This window comes from Abrus precatorius, unplaced genomic scaffold (genome assembly GCF_003935025.1).
Source record: "Abrus precatorius isolate BTA unplaced genomic scaffold, Abrus_2018 Scaffold4, whole genome shotgun sequence".
In the NCBI taxonomy this organism is placed as follows: domain Eukaryota; kingdom Viridiplantae; phylum Streptophyta; class Magnoliopsida; order Fabales; family Fabaceae; genus Abrus; species Abrus precatorius.
Genome location: NW_020874384.1, coordinates 16,861,402 through 16,882,654, shown reverse-complemented (window position 1 = coordinate 16,882,654; position 21,253 = coordinate 16,861,402). Strand labels below are relative to the sequence as shown.

Sequence of the window (21,253 nt, the reverse complement as noted above, 5' to 3'; positions counted from 1 at the left end):
GCCCTAAGTCTTGCCTTGCGTGCAAAATCGTTATACGTGTTTGATATTCCCCAACGCTACTCCCCTTCTCAGGACTTCATTCACTCTTTACTAATTATTTTAAATTTAATTAACTTTTATTGATATATTTTTCAAAAGAAAATTGTATTAGTAACACAAGTATTATAAAATTATATTAATAATTTATTTTTGTAATAAATTATATTAAAAAGCTATCTTAATGTTCATCAATTGATGTTTGTCAATAAATAACAATTTTTTTCACAGTGATTTTGGGATATTTCCGAGCCTCGTCCTAGTGATGGAACCTTTCTTGTGTACGTGGAACCGTGTAAAGAAACAATGAGAACCCAAAGAAGAAAATAAAAGCTACACACGAATTTTGAAACTCTCAAACTTTTTGAATATTAGATACATATTTCAAAAAGTCCCAGATGGAAGAGTTGTAAAAATAATTTTATTCATAAAATCTTCTCGGTGATAAATTTTAATTTAGTTTGCTAATTTTACTCGATAAACTTTTATCTATTATAACATATTTTCTTCGCATTCTCTTTATTTTTTTTTCATTTTTTTTTTTACTTTGAAGTAACATTAGAGTTATTAATTATATTATGAAATAAAATATTTAATTTAATATAATTTTTAATCTATGTCAAATAATATTTTTATTAAAAATTATAACATCTAATATTATTATTTTTTAAAATTATATAATTTGAAAAAAATATTATACATACAAGTTTTGTGTGCACATTGAAATCTGTTAATGAAACTTTGAATAGTTAAAAATATTGGAAGCAAATATAAATGGCCATTTAGTTTCAGGAAAAATAGTTATTTGTTTTATTTTTAATTATAACAATATCACATTATTTCAGTTTACTTCTCATAAAGGAAACATGGCGAATTTGATGGGCAGCTGCTGAATTCGTAAAGCATTTTTTCCAAGAACTCTTGGCACAAATCTATATACAACAACACAATTACAATAAACTCATATCCCACTTGAAAAATTATTAGATGATTCAAAATTAAGTAATTCTGATCACTTTTATTTCATTATATATCCATTTTTATATAAATTATAAAATTTATATGTATTAAGCAATATAATTAAGCAAATTTTTGTCATATGCTGGGGTAGGGTGTCAATGTCAAGAGTAAGGCATGGCCTTAAATCCTATTTGAAAAAGAATGGGGTTTTGTGGCAGCCCCACCCACATAAAGCACGGTCTTCCTCACCTAACCCACACAATAAAATATTTCAGCACAAAATTAGACTCAAAACGTTATCAGCGGAGAAATAACTCATTACACACCACGTTTGGCGAAGAAAATTTAAAAGGTGGGGTTGAATTTTATTTGTGATTTTAATGCAAGCATCTTTCTTTAGCACCATTACCATTTCTTTGAAGTTAATTGTGATGCATTGCAATTCATGACTGAAATTAAGAAGGTTATCACCATCATCAAATGGTAAGAAGCTACGTGTCACATTTGAGTTGATCCCAACATTTGCGCCAATGAACTCGAAGTGGCTAACACATTTGCCATCTTTGAAGGTTTTGTACTTTGATAGCAAAATCAAATCAGTCAACAATGGGCTTTCCACAAACTTATGACATGGACGACTAAGGTATGTATTAGCGTTGAATTTTGGTTTGTTCATTTGTTTTTTCGCTTGTTCAAACTTGAAATTAGCTAATTTATTGAGCAAAATTGTTGTTTAACACCTTCTCTTATTGTTTGTACTTTGTGTACATCATTCATAGCAGAAATATTTTAATATTTTCAAATTATTTTATATTAATAGCTTAATCTCGTTGTTTGTACAAAGTGTTGCTACCGACACCTATAATTATTCATATTAAATTTAAAGTTAATAATACAATTAATCATGACCAATTGTTCATTTGTCCAATATTCAAGATACAAGATAAGTTTTAAGCTAAATCATTGATTGTATTTCCTAACAAAATTGTTATAAGAAAAATAAATTATTCGTTGATTAAAGAAAACCCAAGAGCAACTTCGACGATAATTTTTATTCAACATTACGACGATATGTAAGAGAGAGACAAAATTGTATGATATCACTGCTTCTACAAAGAATTTTACTTACCCAGATTTAAGCTTGAAAAGTGGGTAACGTTGAGAGAGAAATAAGCAAGATTGAATTTGTTCTAAAACACAAACAATTGTTTAAGAAATATGATGGATCTGATATGGTCAAGTAAAAACTAAAGCTATTTTTATTGAATTAGTCCGTAAAGATTGCTTTGTTGATCGTCTCAGCAAAAAAAATTACCATACGCAAAACATTATTTCTTAAAAATATAATTGTTGATTGACTTTATGTATATGTTTTTTGATTATTTATTAAACGCCACACTAAGTACTGTTTTTCCTTATATATGCGTATTCTTACCCATGTTGATAATCAAATTTAATCAATAATAACAATTTCATAGACAGAAATAGCGTTTGATTTATTATTATATTTTAAACTGTTAATATATTATTTATAGAATAGTTCAAGCATTTCAATTAATATTAAAAAGTTTACACTGATAATGTATAAAAATTAAATTTATAATTTAATGTTAAACTTTATTTTCTTCTTATAATATCATATAATATTAATATTGTTATTTTTATTTCAAATATTATATATATTAGTTTTCTGATAACAATATTTAAAAAAAAAAAAGCAATTTTTAAGGAAATGGATTGGTATTCGGTTTACAATAAATAAATTAAAAGGAGAAAATGAAATTTAAATTAACTTTTTTTGTTAATTAAATAAAAAGTATAATTGTTTATATTCCCCCCTCTCATTTAAACAAACCGATTAACGTTGTATTTTAAAATTGCAAATATAATAATGTAAGTTGACTATTACCCGTCCCGTTTTAACATCTGAATATGTATGAAAAAAAAAAAAAACCTTATACGTATACACTTGCATACTGAATAACACAAACCTCTAGTCAATACATTGAATTTAATTCAGTAAAAGAATATTAAATAAATCTTTATTTAAGTTCTTAGAATTAATAATCCTCAGTTATTTACATTTAAAAACATTATGCTGCTATTTTAAGATATAAAAAACTTATCATAAGAATTTTGGTGTCGAAAATGATTCATTATACAAATATTTAATGTTAAAAATGCGTTTGTTATTGACATCTATTTTAATATTATTCTAAAAAATATATTATACATTGTAATAGCATAATACAGGTGAAAAAAAATAAAGTAATAAATAAAAATATGTAAATAAATAAATAAATTATAATAGTTTTACAAAATTGTATCGTCTATATATTATTTTTTAAATGCATTTGATATTATATAAATGTCAAAATGAAATATTATTGTGATATGTATATATATCAAACTAGCAAAATTAAATGCATTTAAATACAGTTTAAATTTTGTTATTTGTATCCATGTAATATAGCATTTTTTATTGAGTGTGTTTTAATTTTACATATTTTATCATATTAAATTACTAACAATAATTAAATATGGGTTTAAATCAAACATATTATATAATTTATAGAATTTTTTTATTAAATACACTATGTCATTATATTTTTAATATTCCACATTAAATTACAGGTTTGAATAAAATAGTTTATAATTGTTAAATGTATTATTTTAAAATAATAAATACAGAGTTTCAATCTGTCACGTTACAAAATTATATTTCATTTGTATGAAAAAAAAAATCAAAGCATCCTGAGTTTTGGACATATTTTATAATTTATAGTATATAATACATTTTTGTTTTTACTTTTTGTACGTTATCTTATACTTACTTTGTACTTAGCTACATGCATTGCAATGTTATTCTATTTTGGAGTTAATAATTTATAGTAATTTTAAATATCACTTTATACTTTTTAAAATAATACATTCTTATTATTATGCAAACTAGATTAAAATTATATATATATATATATATATATATAATAATTTCATAAAAGAATAATTCATATAATCGACCATGCTAAAAAAATACATGTTATTTAAAAAACAATTTTATATTAAACTAAAATTTAATTTTAGACAGTTCCTTTTTATATATTTAATTTTAAACAATTTCGTGCAATGCAGAAATATTAACCCTCGTTCGTTACAAGGAGAAACATTATCTATCACGACACCATTGATATTTTTATAATTTTTAAATGCATACATATATTAAAGTATTTTTATTATTATCGGAGCATGGTTAACGTGTTTTAAAAAGAAAATATTAATAAATATTTTTAAAATATTAATTAAAAATGTATTTCCCAACACACTTACATTTTCATTTTTTAACATGATATTATTATTTTTATACAAAACCCTAAAATAATATAAACTTACTTTTTTCTTTCTTTTGTTACGTAATTTATAAAAAACAATTAACAATATTTTGTTTTTAAAAATATAAAAAATAAATATATTTCAGATATATTTATTTTTAAATTATTTTATTTATTTTGAAATTTGCGTCAATGAAATATCTATTATTTGTTTATAAAAAAAAATACACAATACACAAACTTAATCATTGAATATTGTTATAAATATTTTTAAAATAAAGTACGAATTTATAATATATAATTTTTTATTGAATTTAAAAAAATAAATATTTATTTATTATAGATAGACACGTGTAATAATATAGAATTGTTTCTTGGTAGAAGAATTAAGAAAAATGAACTCGTATTTTCTATTCACCATAGATAATTATGTCTCAAAAATCTCCATCCATAGACGACTTTAAACGTCCCTATAGTGGCCTTCCCTCACATTAAAACGACGTAACACAAACCTAGGAACATATAGGGTTGGTGTTGATTTGTTGCTGGAAACTTGGAATTGACTCTACCCTTCGTTTTGCACAAGGACTGTCTTATAGTAAATGAATGTACACAAATACAAATGATTATTGTTTAAGCATATATGTTTATAAAAACATTTTGAAACAATACCATCTTGTTGGGAAAATTATGATTTTGCTTCCATATTTTATTTTTGGAATTAAATTTTACTACCAAATCAATGACATCTTTTTATAATAAGACATAACTCTTAGATGTAGTGTGGTAATTAATTAATTAAATTTGTCCTTTATAATAATAATATCTGCATTCAACCTTTATGTTTAGGATTGCCATAATCTAAACATGCATTTTCGTATAATAAAAATAATCCCTCATCTGTATTATGCATTTTCGTTTCATACACATTATTAAAATTTCCAATACTAATAATATCCTATCATCTAAATTAAAGTACTAGAATAACAGATGGTCATTGGGAAGAGAACAGCACACTTTTAACCAATAGAAAAGATAGTATAAAAAAATATTTCCACCAATAGCGTTGTCCAAGCAACAAAGAGCTAGATAAAAAATTTTGAAGAGAGTGAGCAATTTATTTTAATTGAATTGAATTGAATTTATAATAGAGTAGTGAATCAAAACTTGAAAGTGTCCTGTGGCTGAGGCTGAGTTTGTCTCCTCTCTTCGCTCACTCTCTCCTCTCTCTCTTGTTCTGACCTGACCCTTTCTTCCTCCTCTGGGTTAACATTATCTTCAAGAATGGGAAAAGGTGGATCTCTGAGCGACGGTGTTTTGAAGAAGATCGTGTTATCCTACACCTACGTAGCGATATGGATCTTCCTAAGCTTCACGGTGATCGTATACAACAAGTACATCTTGGACAAGAAGATGTACAACTGGCCCTTCCCCATTTCCCTAACAATGATCCACATGTCCTTCTGCGCCACCCTCGCAATCCTCCTCGTCCGTGTCTTCCACATCGTCGAACCCGTTTCAATGTCACGTGAAGTTTACCTCTCCTCCGTCGTCCCCATCGGAGCCCTCTACTCCCTCTCCCTCTGGCTCTCCAATTCCGCTTACATCTACCTCTCCGTTTCGTTCATCCAAATGCTCAAAGCTCTCATGCCTGTTGCCGTTTACTCCATCGGCGTCGTCCTCAAAAAAGAGTCCTACAAAAACGACACCATGTTCAACATGCTCTCCATCTCCCTCGGCGTCGCCGTCGCCGCATACGGTGAAGCACGCTTCGACACGTGGGGCGTTATTCTCCAGCTCGGCGCCGTCGCGTTCGAAGCCACCAGGCTCGTCATGATCCAAATCTTGCTCACCTCTAAGGGGATCTCGCTTAATCCTATCACTTCTCTTTACTATGTCGCTCCTTGCTGCTTGGTGTTTCTCGCTGTGCCTTGGATCTTTGTTGAATTACCGGTTCTGAGGGAGACTTCGAGTTTTCAGTTCGATTTTGTGATTTTCGGAACGAATTCGTTCTGCGCGTTCGCCTTGAATCTGGCGGTGTTTCTTCTGGTTGGAAAGACGTCGGCGTTGACGATGAATGTGGCTGGTGTGGTGAAGGATTGGCTATTGATTGCGTTTTCTTGGTCGGTTATTAAGGATACGGTGACGCCGGTGAATTTGTTTGGGTACGGGCTTGCGTTCTTGGGCGTGGCCTATTACAACCATTCGAAGTTGCAGGCGCTTAAGGCGAAGGAGGCACAGAAGAAGACTGCGCAGGCTGATGAAGAAGCTGGGAGGTTGCTCGAGGACAGAGAAGGAGATGGAATCGCCAAGAGGAATGACCAGCAGAATTGATTTCATTTCCATTTCAATTTCAATTTCAATTTCCATTTTCATTTCAATTTCAATTTCATTTCATTTCAATTCCATTTCCTAGTTCACAGAGATTCTAGAGGAACGGAGGATATAAAAAAATAATGATAATAAAACCAGGTGGAGTTTGGATTTGGAGGCACAAATGGAAGAATTGGCATCCTCTCGCCAAATTTCCGGTTCGGTATGTTTTGTTTTAGATGTTCGCGTTGCTATTGCTGCCTGTGGTTAGGTAATTAGTATTATAAGGGATTTGAGATTTGCAGCATTTGTTGCTTATAGAGCCAATTATGTGTTATTAGAGTAAGACTCTCAAATCCTCTACTTATTGTTGTTTATCATTTTTTTCCCTCTCATTAGTTTTATGTTATATTATTGTAGGAACCCGATTAATGAAGTTTAAATTAAATGGATATTTATTCGTAGGATATTTCTATTCCCCGGACTTGGTTCTGGTATTGTGAATGTGAATTTGGGATTTATCTTTTAGCCAAGTTATATTACATGGTGCTGAAGTGAAGGCTAAGCAATGTCTTCGGTTATTATTATGTCTGGCTAATTTCGTTTGTCACTCCAAGCTATTTAGTTTGAACGGATGATATTGGTTTAACTCTGATAAGATATTGAATTCGTCTTAGGTTACATTCTGTTCTGGTTGGACTTGGATGTGCTAGTTTTTGATAAAGTGACTTGTTAATCTCTTGAAATTATGGTCGTTCCCTTCCTGTTGTTTGGTTCCGTATATACTTATAGACCCATAATGGTACTGGGTGTTTTTCTTTTGCCCTACATCCACGCCAGTGCCTAGGGGTCAGATGCTCTGTCGGCTGAAACATGGCCATATGAATGTATATTCTACTGTTGTCATGGCGTTTTCGTGAGAGAAATTTGGTTCATACGTTTCTCAATTTTGAACCGTAATTCAAAACGTTGAGATAGGTATAAGCCGGTTTTGGGTGGAATCGCGTTATTTAATTGACTGTTATGAAATGGACGCCTGAAGTTACACATAAACCTTGTTGGTATCTACATTTTCAATGCTTGATGTCATGATCTAATCACGCTCTCTTTCGCCATTCCCCGCATGTCCACTGATATTTCGTTTGTCCAATAACCCCAAAAAGATTGAATACTTTTATTTGTGAAAAGTGATCAAACTGTTAAATATCCAATAATTTTGTCTGCCTTTATGCAGTGTGATCTAGCTAAGTTTGCGCTGTGTCTGATCGTCTATGGATTCCAGTATTATCTGTAGCACCGTTTGTTTTTAACCCGCGATAAATACATGTAACTGGCGTTACTCTATTGCTTTTCTCTATTGAATTTAGTTACAGTTGAAAGCAAGAGCATAGTTTTGTTAAACATCACTTCAAACACTATGATTCAAAGACTCAATGCACCTGCCGTTGCTTTGGTTCGCTAATATATAACACATCCATTCACTCTCTGCGCTTATTCATGGTACCAGCCGAGGGAGAATTAATGTCTAAATGTCATGGTCCCTAAAAAATTTTTTTTAGAAAGTCAGATATTAAAATGATCGGTGCTTAATATTTCTGGACTAAAATAGATATTAACTTGAGATTTAATTAATTGCCTGCGGTTGCTGACGATTAGCAGATCATTACCATTTATGGAAAAAACGCATCTCCCATCAACGAATTCACTTCAGCGGTACCCATACACATACACGCTTGCACGAATTCAATCATGGCATGTCATACACACAACTGCGGTAGGTTATGGGCTTGATTTTCTCAAAGTGTGAGTAATCATGGGCTATAATCGACAATAAGTTGGTTGCTTTAGCTCTGGTTAGGTTAGGTGCACCAGAAGATTCAGTACCGTGATGGTCACCGACAAATAGGACTAAAAAGTTAATTGAATTCCGGGAAGATAAAGAGTGAGGTTTATGTAACTATTTTAGGTTAGAAATAACTTCGATTCTATTTTTATATCTTGTGTATACCAAAATTTTCATCCCTATCTTTATTGTTTACAATTTAGTTAGTTAAAAAATATTTTTTAACAAACTAATAAAATATAAATATTATTATAAAATAAAAAATATTCATTAAAATATATCACATAAGTCCGAGATAATAAATATAATTATTTATCTAAAGTTAACCACAATATAATAAGATATTAAATCAATCCAAACTGGGCATTAATTTATTGCAGCTCTGGACAAAATAGTTCTGAAATAGGATTTAGCGGATAATCGAAGCCCCATCAGAAATTCAGAATGTTGTCTGGAACAGTTACCCAGATTCCAGAAATGAAACTTAAAACTATAAGAAATAAAATGTACACATTTGATGCTCCAAGAACAATTGCAACAGAAATCGTATACATAAACACAGTGCACTCTGAATTCCTTTTCATACCTTTCATATCCATCATCTCTGTAATGTTTGTGTCACGAACCAAATTACCCCGAGACACAAGGCAGAAAAATGCTTTGCAAGAATTCCTTTTCTTACTTCTCCTTCTCAGTGGTTCTGTTTGTCTTCCCATCTACATGATTATGAAACTATGTTCTACTTCGCTTGAACTATCCTTTATGGACTTACACGTGGATTTCCTACTTAATTCAGCGATGCTAATATCATATTTTCAGTGAGTCAATTGATTTGGCTATCTGCATTAGAATATATTTCCTACGTCCAGTAGCAACCATTCACTTGTTTCTTTTTCCTAGCGTTATAATTTTGCATAAATGTTTTATGGAATATAGAAATTGGAACAGTTTTTGCCAAGAAGGTGCCTCGGTGCTGCTTGTCTTGCACCACGTTGTTCTAATTCATCGGCATCGTTACGTTTTCTTCTCTAGAATCTGCTCCAGCTTCTGCCGTCATTTCTTGCCAGCTATATGAATTTTTAGCATTTTTAATAAGGACGAATTTCATTGCTTAAAAGGTCCATTCATCTTTTCTCTCTCTCTCTCTCTTTTTACCCCTACTGTCTCTTGTTTACACTTGATTTGTCCCCATTTGCATCACAGTGAAGACTAAACTTCTCTTACCTCATCTTTGCTGCTAAGGCGCCAGTTCATTGCCACAAAGAAGAAAATTTTAAAAATATATTTAAAATGTGCTTGAAAGAGTTTATAAAAATAGTAATAAACTGTTATCCAAATAGATTGTAAATCAATATTAATGTTGTTAAAGTGCTTATAAATCAAAATGGTAAATACTAACAAGACTACATAAATATTAGAATTATTAAACTTAAAGATGATTGATTTGTCCCGTATGGATTTTACAACACCGACTATTTTTATTTAAGGTGATTGAGGCTTGGTTCGACATTATCCCGGATTTGAATACACTACTTTTTCTTAATTCCTTAAGAATATGAATATATGATAGCACCATGTTCCATTGAGAGTAGGATACAAATTTTATATTGCCCCATTCTGGTAATGTAAGCGGAGAGAAATGTATAATAAGGAATGAATTCTTTGTCATGTTCCTGGCATTTCTCTGTTCTGGAACGTTACTTATGCACACTTGGCCTCTTCAATTAGTTGGAGCCTATGTTTAACCGATACAAATATTGAGTATAATAATAAATTTTAAAGTATATATCATAAGTTGAAGCTGATGCCAATGTAACATTGGTTGAGAAAATGGTTTAGGAGGCTCATGTCTAGAAAATATGTATGGTCTCAGCATTTTAGGGGCTGTCGTGGAGACTCTTGTCCTTATTTTTGCGTATCTCTTCATTTTCTTTGGCCTCTCTTGCTTTGCGATTGCGCGTGTGCCTCTCTGCTTATTCACATTGTTTGATTTCTACCTTTAAAAAGTTGGGAAACGAGGACATGCTTTACAACTGTTCTATTCTTTTTAAGTAAGTTGTACACATACTATACAAGTTATTTCTAATTTTCTATAATTTATTTATTATATATATAAAATCAAATATATTTAAGCCAATCAATTGTTAACACTTTACGGTGACATTTATCGTTAATCATTGGTTTATCAATAATTTAATTTTAACTTAATGGATTTGGCTTTATGCATTAAGTTTACAATAATAACTAAATTTTATCTTTTTAAGTGAAGTTAGCTACATAAATATCTGACATTGATGCTAAATTCAGCTAAAAACTAAACTTTCAGAAATATTATTTATAATTAGATTTTTTTAAAATATTTTTTTATTTTTATTTTTGGGATGATTAATTTCTCTTCTAAACAAGATTAAGATTCATTCTTTTTATGAAAAGATTGTTAAACGTGAGGAATGGTTTGATTTGATAATTCAAATTGAATGTTGCATCATTGTGCATAAAACATTAGCAGAGAATAAGAAAAAACCAAATTGGATCCTGCCTCTAATTTTTAGCCGTCATTACTTTAGAGATTATTATTATGGTCCTGAATTTTTATATGGTAATGAGGTTGTTCCATTGTGCTTAATTGCACCACTTGAAAATTAACACTTTGCCACTAACTACAGATCATACGGTTATTTATCCTATCTATCTATGCTGCACTAAGCTGCTCACTTCCCCACCACTTTCTCCTCACATGCTAACTGGCGTGCTTGATATACTCATTTTATGCCTGCAAGATATACGTGGTGGATTTATCCATGCTGGATGTTGATCTCAAGTTTGCAACGACCCATTATGTAATATCCACCCATGCTGAATGTAATTGGAGGAGACCTAGCCTAAAATGGGGTTGACTCAGTGGAGAGGCTTAAGCCTTATCTTGGATGGCTACTCATAGATTCATGGTCAAAATCCATTCAAATCCGGCGATAATATTGGAACATCCTTTGTTTCCAGCATGTTCATGAATAAAACAAGCCAGGTAGAGGAAACGTTTGAATATTCAATGTTGTTAAAATGATCCCATTACCAATCCACTGAGCAGATGATAATTGATTTCTGAAATGCTGACTAAGAAAGTTTTTTTTTTTTTTCATTAAAATGCGGTTAGCATTGGTATATGATTTAACCCACTAACATTGTATACACAATCAATCAATTTTACTATACATATGGCATGTGTATCAGTTAAAACATTGTCTTTTATGTTATAAGTTATCTGGAAAAGATAAAGATGAGGCATAAACGCATTCCTAAGAAGAAATTACAAACAAAACAGAAAGATAGCCAAGTTGTTTCATGTTAGTTTTTTTGTGTCAATCTTGTCTAATTTAATATTTTAGGCATGTGCAAATTAACATCTTGTTTGGTTGGGGGTTTGGAGGGGAGGATGTAATGCATAGAGAGGAAAAATAAAGTGGAAGGGAAGCAGTAAAAAATAAAACTCTAAATATAACACTATTTGATAGTCCATATATAAAATACTCTCGCAAAAGTTGCTTCCTAATCCAAAAACCTCCCCAACATTGGTGAAATACGTCATTTGATTGAAATACTGAAGTGCTTCTTGTGCCTGTGACTGAATGCATTAAATTCTTGCACCATTTTGCCGCTTAATTTGATTGTGTACGTGATGAAATCACAAGCTGCACATTTTGTCGCTAATTAATTTGGTCGTGTAGTGAAGAGATCACAGATTACACTGCCTTGGTATCTGAATTCTTTAGTTTTAGATTCTTATTGTGCATGTTCAATTTCTATTTCAAATACATTGTAGTGTGACGCGAGTCTAGCCATTCCAGCACATGGGAGGGTGTGTTTAGAGTGCGTTAAACATATATTTATTCCAATTGTAAGCGTTATAATTTTCATATTAAAATGTGATTTAATGTTTGTACGAATTACAACTATAAGATATGCTATTTTAATCTGCTTGTGACATGGGCACTGGTAGAATCTGTCTTTGAAACAGCACAGGCTAAAAGTGTTTTATTAGATCAATGCTTTGGCTTCAAGAAGCGAAATCTTGCTTACTACTAAACAAAAACAGTATATTCACGTCACTACATTGAATATTCAATCAAGTACAGGAATTAACTTGGTTACACAGCACTCCCACATTCTCTTTTGGAGTTTTCTTCAACAAATCCGCTGCTAATTCCTCGATTATGTCGTTTGAGTTGTACATAGAGCGTGACGTTTGACCGGAAATTAAAGTCATATCCTGCATGAACAACATTCAATTAACTTGATTAATTTGATGATGATTGATGACATGGAGTATCAACAGGATATTAAGCTTTGATAATACTTTTGATTTTTTAATTTGTATTCCCTGTATATAGCCAGCTGTTTTTTTTTATATCTAATAAAGTTTCTTAATTTTTAAAAGTAAACAAATTTTATATCGTCTTTAAATTTGACACACATACACATAACTTACTGGGTAAATTCAATATTAATTTTTGCACGAGGGAATCGCGAGATGGCTGCAAAGGCATCACTTGACATGAGGAGGGTGCTGGGACATGGTGAACTTGCACAGAAATCAACCACTTTAACATCAATACTACCACCTTTGCATGGTTTATTGTTTCCACTAACACACCTTATTCTGTATTTCCTTCCACAGGCTGCACCGTTATCCCACAACCCTTCATCCACAGCCACAAAAAGATTTCCCGGCGGAAACTGCCTTGCCATATTTCCACCGCAAGCAGTAGCTGCCCAAACAATATCAACACTTAGGATAAATTAATTAACAAAGACGTGACCCTTTTGTCATCCATTTGAAAGAAAATACAATAATTTTTTTTATTAATAATACTTTTCTACTACTGTTTCCAAAACATATAAATAAAGCGTGTCCTTGAAAATATGTTAAAAATTTTATAAACATGAATATGATGCAGAAGTTATAATTAGTATATGTCTGCATTCTGATTTGAAAACTTCTGTACACACGTTTGAAATTCAAAAGCTATTTTAAATTAGGTTGAAGTTACAATTGCTGTCAAAAGCATTATCAAACACATTAATAATACTAAAATAAACATAAATTTATGATTATTTTAAAGTAATCGAAATATGGACTAATTAGATTTATATCAACTAGTGTGTAGGACACTTAGATTGGAGAAAGAAAGGAATTTTTCACTCACGTATGTATGGGGGTCCATAAGAAGTAGCAGTACCAACGTCTCCAAGACTCAATTTGAGCAATAGGGATGAAAAAATTACAAAGGAAAAGAACCTCATCGTGATGGTTAAGGGAAAGAATAAGGGTACCCAAGCTAGGATTTTGCTCAATGGTACATCCCGCACGTCCTCAATTTATAACCATCAAGCTCATGATGATGATGTCTTCCTGTATCAAGCTTTTCATATTTATCACATTGTTTTGGCATTAAAACTTTAAAATATTATTATTTTTAGGAATATTACAACATGTGACATGTTCACGCAGTTAAATTTATTTGAATATGGAGAACTTCTAAATGAGCATTATGAGATTCTTATGGCTGAGTTTTCCTTAGGTTAGTCGCATCCCATATGACTCTGCCTAGTGGTAAACTACATACAGGATAACGATGAGACACATTAAAGAATTAGCTCGTGTCAATGTGAATGCGATGCTTCACAATACCTACACGTAGCATCCAATATCTATCATCATGCTCATGTAGAGTGTACATTTAAGTGTTAAGTATTTTGAGAAAAAGTTTTATTGCCTATATTCATTTTATTTAATTTTAATATGTGTGTCTATATATATATATATAAAGTAAGAGATCTGTTCTTTTAATATCATATATGATATTAATTTTTATGTTAAAATAATGGAATTTGGAGTTTCCGTTCCATATAATTAAAAGAGCAGCCGACCTAGGTCTTAATGGAATATGAGAAAGCAAAGTCCTTTTGGTGCATGAACTTCACAGTCTACTGGTAGTTGATGATAGTTTAATTTCAAATCTATGGACTGTAGCATTTAATATTAATCGAAGATACATATTCGAGCTTTTCTGGTTTTGCAATTCTCTTTAACGTTAGACCATCGTTTCTGGCAACAACTTTTGCGTCAATGGTGAAATTAATTAATTTGGGAGTTTCGATTTTGAGAGTATGGATCTTCTCCATTTCCTTCTCTTCGTTTTCTTGTATATTTTCTCATCCAACTATTTAAATTTTTGTAGTACTAATTTGTTTTAAAATGATTATTACTTTTAAAATTTTTTATGGTCAAGATTGTATGATACAAAGAATCATATTTATATATAATTCGGATTATATTATATCGGTTTCCGTGGGCTCATTAGTTCATCAACATTTGAGCGTGGCCCAGTTTCATTAGAGTTTCCTCTTTTCTGTGCCGACGAGGCTTGACTTGAGGTTTTTTTTTTGGGTCAGAGACTTGAGTGTGTTTTTGTTTTGGTCCAAGAAACTTGAACTTGTTGTGTTATTTTATTGTCCTAGTAGACCCCAACAAAACGTTTCAGCTTTGCTGGCAGTCCAATAAACTAACACGAACATATCGTGGCTATAGCTTATTTCCACATGTTTGACAAAACAAAAGAGATTATATCCACACGTGATATAATAGCAGAATTTGGACCCAAGAAAAAAGAAAAGAAAAGATAACAACAGAACATAGCTCGTACAGAACAAGCTTGTACAGAACAGTGCCCGCAAAAATTTCCCAAATAGGCAATTGAATTCTGCAGAGGAAAGCAACGCTTTGATCGTTGGTAGCTTTTCATAGAAAAAGGGTTTTAGACAAACATCATTAACTATAATTCCAACAGCCCGGTTGGTAAATTAACCAGCAACAAATTTTAGGATCCAATCGTTCTGTCAATCTTTAAGAAACTCTTTATACATTATCACATTTAAAAAGAAAAGCTCTGATTTAACTTAATTTTGAAAAATAATTATTTAATTTTGCCAATATTTATTTTTTAAAAGAATATTTATTTATAATAGTAGTCTCAAAAATATATTTTTTTATGATTTAAGAAAATTGATCGAGTGATAATTTTAAGGATAAATTTTTTATATATATTTAAATTTTGTTAAATAATAGTAGATGTAGCAATTTAGAAAAAAGTTGAGAACGCACGAATCTTTTTATACCATAAACAATAAGCATTTTGATAAAAGTAAAATTGTGGCAAAAATCCAAAATATTACAGAGATATAGAAAGATAAAATAAATAACAAACAAAACTATTTCTTAAAATATGATTGTGATTTTAAAAAGAATAGGATAGTATGAACAATAAATGCAAAGGTCACGAATGTGTGGAACATTAGGGGAAAACAAGTCAAGCGACGTCAAAATACGATCTCTTATTCTCTTTCATGATATTGCTGTTTTTATTTTGGTAAATACAAAATTGAGGTTTCGGATTTGGTGCCACCGGCAACGCAACCGAAGCAGAGAAAATACCTAACTTCTCAACCCACCAAGAGCCAGCAGCAGTAAAGAAAAAAAAAATTGAATTTAGATCACGATATTTAACGTAAGACACATTACACACATCACACACCTTCATTCTCCCACTTCTCTTCACAACCTTATTCTTTCGATTCAGTCTTAGAATGACCGTTTTATAAACTCCCTTAAACCATGACCGTGGGAGATAGTCATCATTGAGTCCTAGAAGAACGAAAAAAGCAAACTTTATCACACATCACAACACCCAAGGTCCTTGTGGTTGATGGGTAGGAGGGGAATCCAATTATTTGATGAGAAAAGAGATGGGTTTTTCTCTGTCAACAATTTGGGGTTTGAATCTGAAAATGGGTACTATCACCCTGGAGGTTTGTTTGCCAGCGTTGGTCAAATGGGAATGGGGTTTGGGGTGCAACCCAATAACCCTTCTGATTCACGCGACAATGGTGGCCTGAAACTGCCCTTTAACGAATTGTTCCTCAAGTATGTTCAATCGCAGGGTAAAGATGAGGTTGTTGAGGAAAGGGTTAAGAGCAAGAAGAAAAGAAGTGGCCTTTCACTCAAAATTAAGATCAGGAACCCTTCTTTGAGAAGGTTGTTTAGTGGAGCAGTTGCAGGGGCTGTGTCTCGCACTGCAGTGGCACCATTGGAGACTATAAGGACTCACTTAATGGTGGGGAGTAGTGGCCATTCTACCACTGAAGTGTTCAACAATATTATGAAAACTGATGGGTGGAAGGGATTGTTTAGGGGTAACCTTGTTAATGTTATTCGGGTTGCTCCTAGCAAGGCCATTGAGGTAATGTGTACATGCTTCTCTGGCCTTTGGTTTCATTTACCCCTATGTGATGCTTGATACTTTGCTTGGTTGTCTTTTTCAACTTTTTCCCATTGGGTGTCTTGATGGATATCATTTTATGTATTTATTTCTGCTCTCATAAATCTATCTGCTATTTTATTATTGGTTTTGATACCACGAGTGGTCTTTTTTATTTGTTTGTGCGTTTCTTTATATTATGGGTTGGATTTACAGCTATTATAAGGGTTTGTTTTAGGAGGGCCAAGAGCCATTCTTTATAATTCTATATAAAGAAGAGTGTTTACAAGATTTTTGGATTTAAATTTTGCTTTATTTTCCTTTTTTCAACGTTGTATCCACCTAATTGGAAGTCTCTGGCCTAGTAGCTACAAGCTTGATGAGTGATTTATTGGGTAAGGAGGCCATGATAGCATATTTTTTAAGTTTTTCCAAGTGCATGGCCACAAAGCTTTATATCCTGAATCTTCTTCTGGTTTTACAAAGCGTTCCTAGGAATTAGTGAATTAGATACTTTTTGTTGTGTTCAGATGATAAAAGGAGTTGCATTGACTTTAACAACTGCTAAAATGAATTTAATGCATCGGAACTTTGGTTTAAACATTCTGGATTGGAGCTAGGATGCTATTGTGGATTAAGTGGGTTTTGTTGGAAGCTGATTCTCTTGTAGATTAAGAAATAATTGAACACGGGTCTATTGATTATCACCCTTTTGATCCTCTTCTAGTAGATCCATTCACAACATCTTCAGGCAGCAATGGTGTGTGGAGCTCTGTCATACTGTTAGAGAAGCAGATAGAGCTTCAGAGTGGCTATAGCTCAGTTTTCTCACTCAAGGGTACTTTGGTGTCAACTCCGTCAAGCTCCTCCAAAGGGACTATGTTAGATTCTGCTTGATGACTTGAGGGGAGTAGCCAAGTAGCTTCTCCTACATTAGTACATTTGTTTCTGTTTTTTCTGGGTTTTTGACCCCTTTCTTGTTCCCCCAAAAGTCAATATAATGCATAATTTTATATGGAGAGAGAAACTTAGTGTGAGTAATTGTTAATTTGCTATGATATACCATTGCAAATGTCATGGTTGTACAGAAGTACAGCGCATCTTAATAGGTAGTTTATGCCAATTTTCCCCTCAAACCCTTCTGTTTTCTGTTATCGTGTTTTCAAATTAAGGTAGTAATTGGTTCTTTCGCTGAACAACCTATCTGCTTATGTTGGGAGCCTCATACACTTGATCACCTTTCAACATTTTTGTCAAGATATCTACTCATTGAAACTTTGTGCAACTATATCTTTTCATGCTATTCTGTACCTTCAACTGTTTGCTCCAATATTTTTGCTTGTCTTCTAGTCATTTTTGCTTGAATTTTAGTGAGTTAAGATTATGATATACTTTAAAGTCTAAATTAAATCAAGGGTAGATACACCCCTGTGAACTCTAGAGACAAGCTCACTTTAGATGAGCTTTTTTGTACTTTAATCTACCATTTGGCCATGTTTCTTTCTCTGGAATGATCTTCATGACAAATAGTTTGGTTTCTTGCTCTCAGAATTCATTTACTTTTATGTTTTAGGGCTTAATTTGCTTTGATTTATGTTGCTAAAGAGCTTTCATATGATGGTGCCTTGTTCTTGTTTTCTTGTTTTTTAGGTGGGGATCTTAAATATATAAATGGCCCTTCTGGCAAGTCCATATGCAAGTATGCTTTAGTTTAATTTTCTGCATGTGAACTTGTGAAATTCAATTTCTGACAAGTCAGGCATACCCAAAGTACTCAAATGAGTTTGACTCCCAGACATTGTGTTTTGAATATTTGAAAATAGGAAATGATTTGATTTGAATTAGAAATCAATGTTTTGGAGCCCACTAGAAAAAATGGTAAATCTTGTGTTTGGATCTCGTTGAAAATGGAGTTGGTTTGATTTCCTTTATATCGGCTACTTAGTAAGCATAATATGGTTAATCTATACAATTGAATTTATAATCAAATTAATTCCCACCAAATGCTACCAAATTTGGGGAAAAATAAAGGCAATGAAATCTATGGGATTTTTTAAAATCAAATCATTTCCTATTTTTAACATTCCAAACACACATAATGACTTTCTATGTGGTCTCTACCTCTTCACTTATGGGCTTGAATCTGGATGTTTAACAGTTCTATGGGTGCCAGTCAGTATGGCTTTTGATGACCATGGTTTTTAGTAACTGGGTTTAATTGTCTTACTCCTAGATGCCTAACCTAACATGATGAGCTTCCTTAATCTGAATTAGGGATAGAATACAAGTCCACACACATCATACAAGAGCCTTTTTTGCATTGAAGGAATATTCTACATGTTTTCAGAGAAGAAAAACATAAAATCTTATTTTTAAACTTCTGAGCTATAGAAATTTTGCAACTATTTGTTTCACGTTTCATTCTTCGGTCCAATTTTGTGTGTACAAGAAACTGTCGTTGATACTTTCTGATTTTCCCCAGACAAAAACAGCCTTTTTGTGCTTGTTAATGTTTTGTTAGAGAACCATGCTTCTAAATGTTAAAAGCATTAAAAATCTATCAGACAGTGATTAATTCTGCATGGTAGTTTTTATGTATCTCAATATGTTTCACCTGTTTCTGCAGCTATTTGCTTACGACACAGTAAACAAGAACCTATCCCCAAAGCCCGGGGAGCAGTCCAAACTCCCAATTCCTGCATCATTGATTGCAGGTGCATGTGCTGGAGTGAGTTCAACTATATGCACATATCCTCTTGAATTACTCAAGACTCGACTAACTATCCAGGTACGTACATAAAAAACGTAAAGAACTTTGTTTTCCCATATTCATGTTTTTACATCCTTCCTAGAAATAAAGGGAAAACTAAAGCATGACTAGTGATTTTGCAGAGAGGTGTTTACGATGGTCTGCTCGATGCATTCTTGAAAATAGTTCAAGAAGAGGGTCCTGCAGAACTTTATAGGGGCCTCGCACCTAGTCTTATTGGAGTTATTCCATATTCTGCTACCAATTACTTTGCCTACGACACTTTGCGGAAGGCATACCGGAAAATTTTTAAACAAGAGAAGATTGGCAACATTGAAACCCTTTTGATTGGTTCAGCAGCTGGTGCTATTTCTAGTAGTGCAACTTTTCCACTCGAGGTGGCTCGCAAGCATATGCAAGTTGGAGCTCTCAGTGGAAGGCAGGTTTACAAGAATGTGGTTCATGCCCTTGCAAGCATACTAGAACAAGAAGGGATTCAAGGTTTATATAGAGGGCTGGGACCGAGTTGCATGAAGTTGGTGCCAGCCGCCGGAATATCTTTCATGTGCTACGAAGCATGCAAGAGGATACTGGTAGATAACGAGGATGAGGAATAGGATGAGTTGAAGTACTTGGTTTCCATTGAGGTCAAGAGGCAGGACTGCATACTCTGTTTATGCATATTCAGTTAACTTATTTTGGATTTCTTTTGATGTTACTGAATTTTTTCCATGCATATTCGGTTAACTTTTCCCCTTCATAAATCCATTTATAATTGAGAATGGAATAATGATTTTTCGTTTATATAAGTTAGCATTTCATTGTTGTGTCTTGGCTTTCTCGTGGCTTAACTGCTCATCTTTAAGGTCAAAATCAATTGTCACAATCTAGTTCTTGGGAATTTGACCATATACAATTAAGTGATCATTGATTGGCCAATGTAAACGTGTTCGTTTTCTGATGAAGTTAATTCATTTTTGTCAGCACATGTTGCATTTTTTTATTTTTTTTTGGGTATGTTGCGACATTCCAGACTTTTGATTCTGAGGAAGCCATTAGTTTCCGTTGTAAATCTTTGAATTTTAATGTCAACAATAGTTGTTATTTTGATGATATCGGTGGGGAAAGTATAACAGAAACCTATACTTATGGTGGGCAAATTTCTTGTGAGAATTAATACATGAAAGTTCCCGGTAACGAACAATAGTTAAGCAATGTTAAACACAGACATGAATAATGAATAGAACCAAAATTGAATTGTACAAAATCGTAACAAAATTGTGATAGTGGCAAGCGACTACCTATTCCACTCTAAAAATGGTGGGAATGAAGGTTATAACAAAAGACCAATGCGCTAAATTCTTGGTAATAGATCTGCTTAGCTCTGGTCGTCATAATCTTTGGCATTGCATCTTTAGTAGTGTTGGTCATCAATTCATCAAACTTACGTGATTTCCCCAGCTATTCTTCAACCCAACGAGTCCAAGATAAAATTATGTGACACTAAAGCCTTAAAAAGATAATAAAATAATTATTATAAAGAGGCCGCCAATGTAGCGACTCTGGAGGTCATAATCCTAGTACTTTGATATAATAACGTAAAACCAACATCACGGCAATTTGCATCCTTCAGAAAACAAATTTAATTGGTGAACTCACAAATTTGATTATTCTTAATTTCTGCAAATATATAACGGTTTTCAAAGAT

General features: G+C 32.3%; 3 protein-coding genes across 3 annotated transcripts; 2 read left to right on the top strand and 1 right to left on the bottom strand.

The window, feature by feature from the left end:
* The first annotated feature begins 5,485 nt into the window (after positions 1-5,485).
* On the top strand, positions 5,486-6,773 carry LOC113864798 (probable sugar phosphate/phosphate translocator At4g32390). Its single transcript, XM_027498912.1, has one exon. It carries the CDS (start codon positions 5,610-5,612, stop codon positions 6,657-6,659), a length of 1,050 nt encoding a protein of 349 aa, XP_027354713.1. The 5' UTR covers positions 5,486-5,609; the 3' UTR covers positions 6,660-6,773.
* A 6,190-nt stretch (positions 6,774-12,963) lies between these two features.
* On the bottom strand, positions 12,964-13,782 carry LOC113864984 (EG45-like domain containing protein). The gene is made up of 2 exons (XM_027499272.1): positions 13,686-13,782; positions 12,964-13,247 (listed from the first exon to the last, which is right to left on the bottom strand). Exons 1-2 carry the CDS (start codon positions 13,780-13,782, stop codon positions 12,964-12,966), a joined length of 381 nt encoding a protein of 126 aa, XP_027355073.1.
* Positions 13,783-15,931: 2,149 nt separating this feature from the next.
* Positions 15,932-20,431, top strand: LOC113864983 (adenine nucleotide transporter BT1, chloroplastic/mitochondrial). The gene is made up of 3 exons (XM_027499271.1): positions 15,932-16,778; positions 19,423-19,584; positions 19,689-20,431. The coding sequence occupies exons 1-3, from the start codon at positions 16,245-16,247 to the stop codon at positions 20,160-20,162; spliced, it is 1,170 nt and encodes a 389-aa protein (XP_027355072.1). The 5' UTR covers positions 15,932-16,244; the 3' UTR covers positions 20,163-20,431.
* Positions 20,432-21,253: the final 822 nt, after the last annotated feature.

Bases quoted from the DNA above. Each gene is read 5' to 3' on its own strand.
- LOC113864983 (XM_027499271.1), top strand. From the start codon at position 16,245: ATGGGTAGGAGGGGAATCCAATTATTTGATGAGAAAAGAGATGGGTTT. The intron at 16,779-19,422 runs GTAATGTGTACA...CTGTTTCTGCAG, and splicing joins CTCCTAGCAAGGCCATTGAG to CTATTTGCTTACGACACAGT. The intron at 19,585-19,688 runs GTACGTACATAA...GTGATTTTGCAG, and splicing joins AGACTCGACTAACTATCCAG to AGAGGTGTTTACGATGGTCT.
- LOC113864798 (XM_027498912.1), top strand. From the start codon at position 5,610: ATGGGAAAAGGTGGATCTCTGAGCGACGGTGTTTTGAAGAAGATCGTG.
- LOC113864984 (XM_027499272.1), bottom strand. From the start codon at position 13,782: ATGAGGTTCTTTTCCTTTGTAATTTTTTCATCCCTATTGCTCAAATTG. The intron at 13,248-13,685 runs GTGAGTGAAAAA...TTGTTTGGGCAG, and splicing joins TTATGGACCCCCATACATAC to CTACTGCTTGCGGTGGAAAT.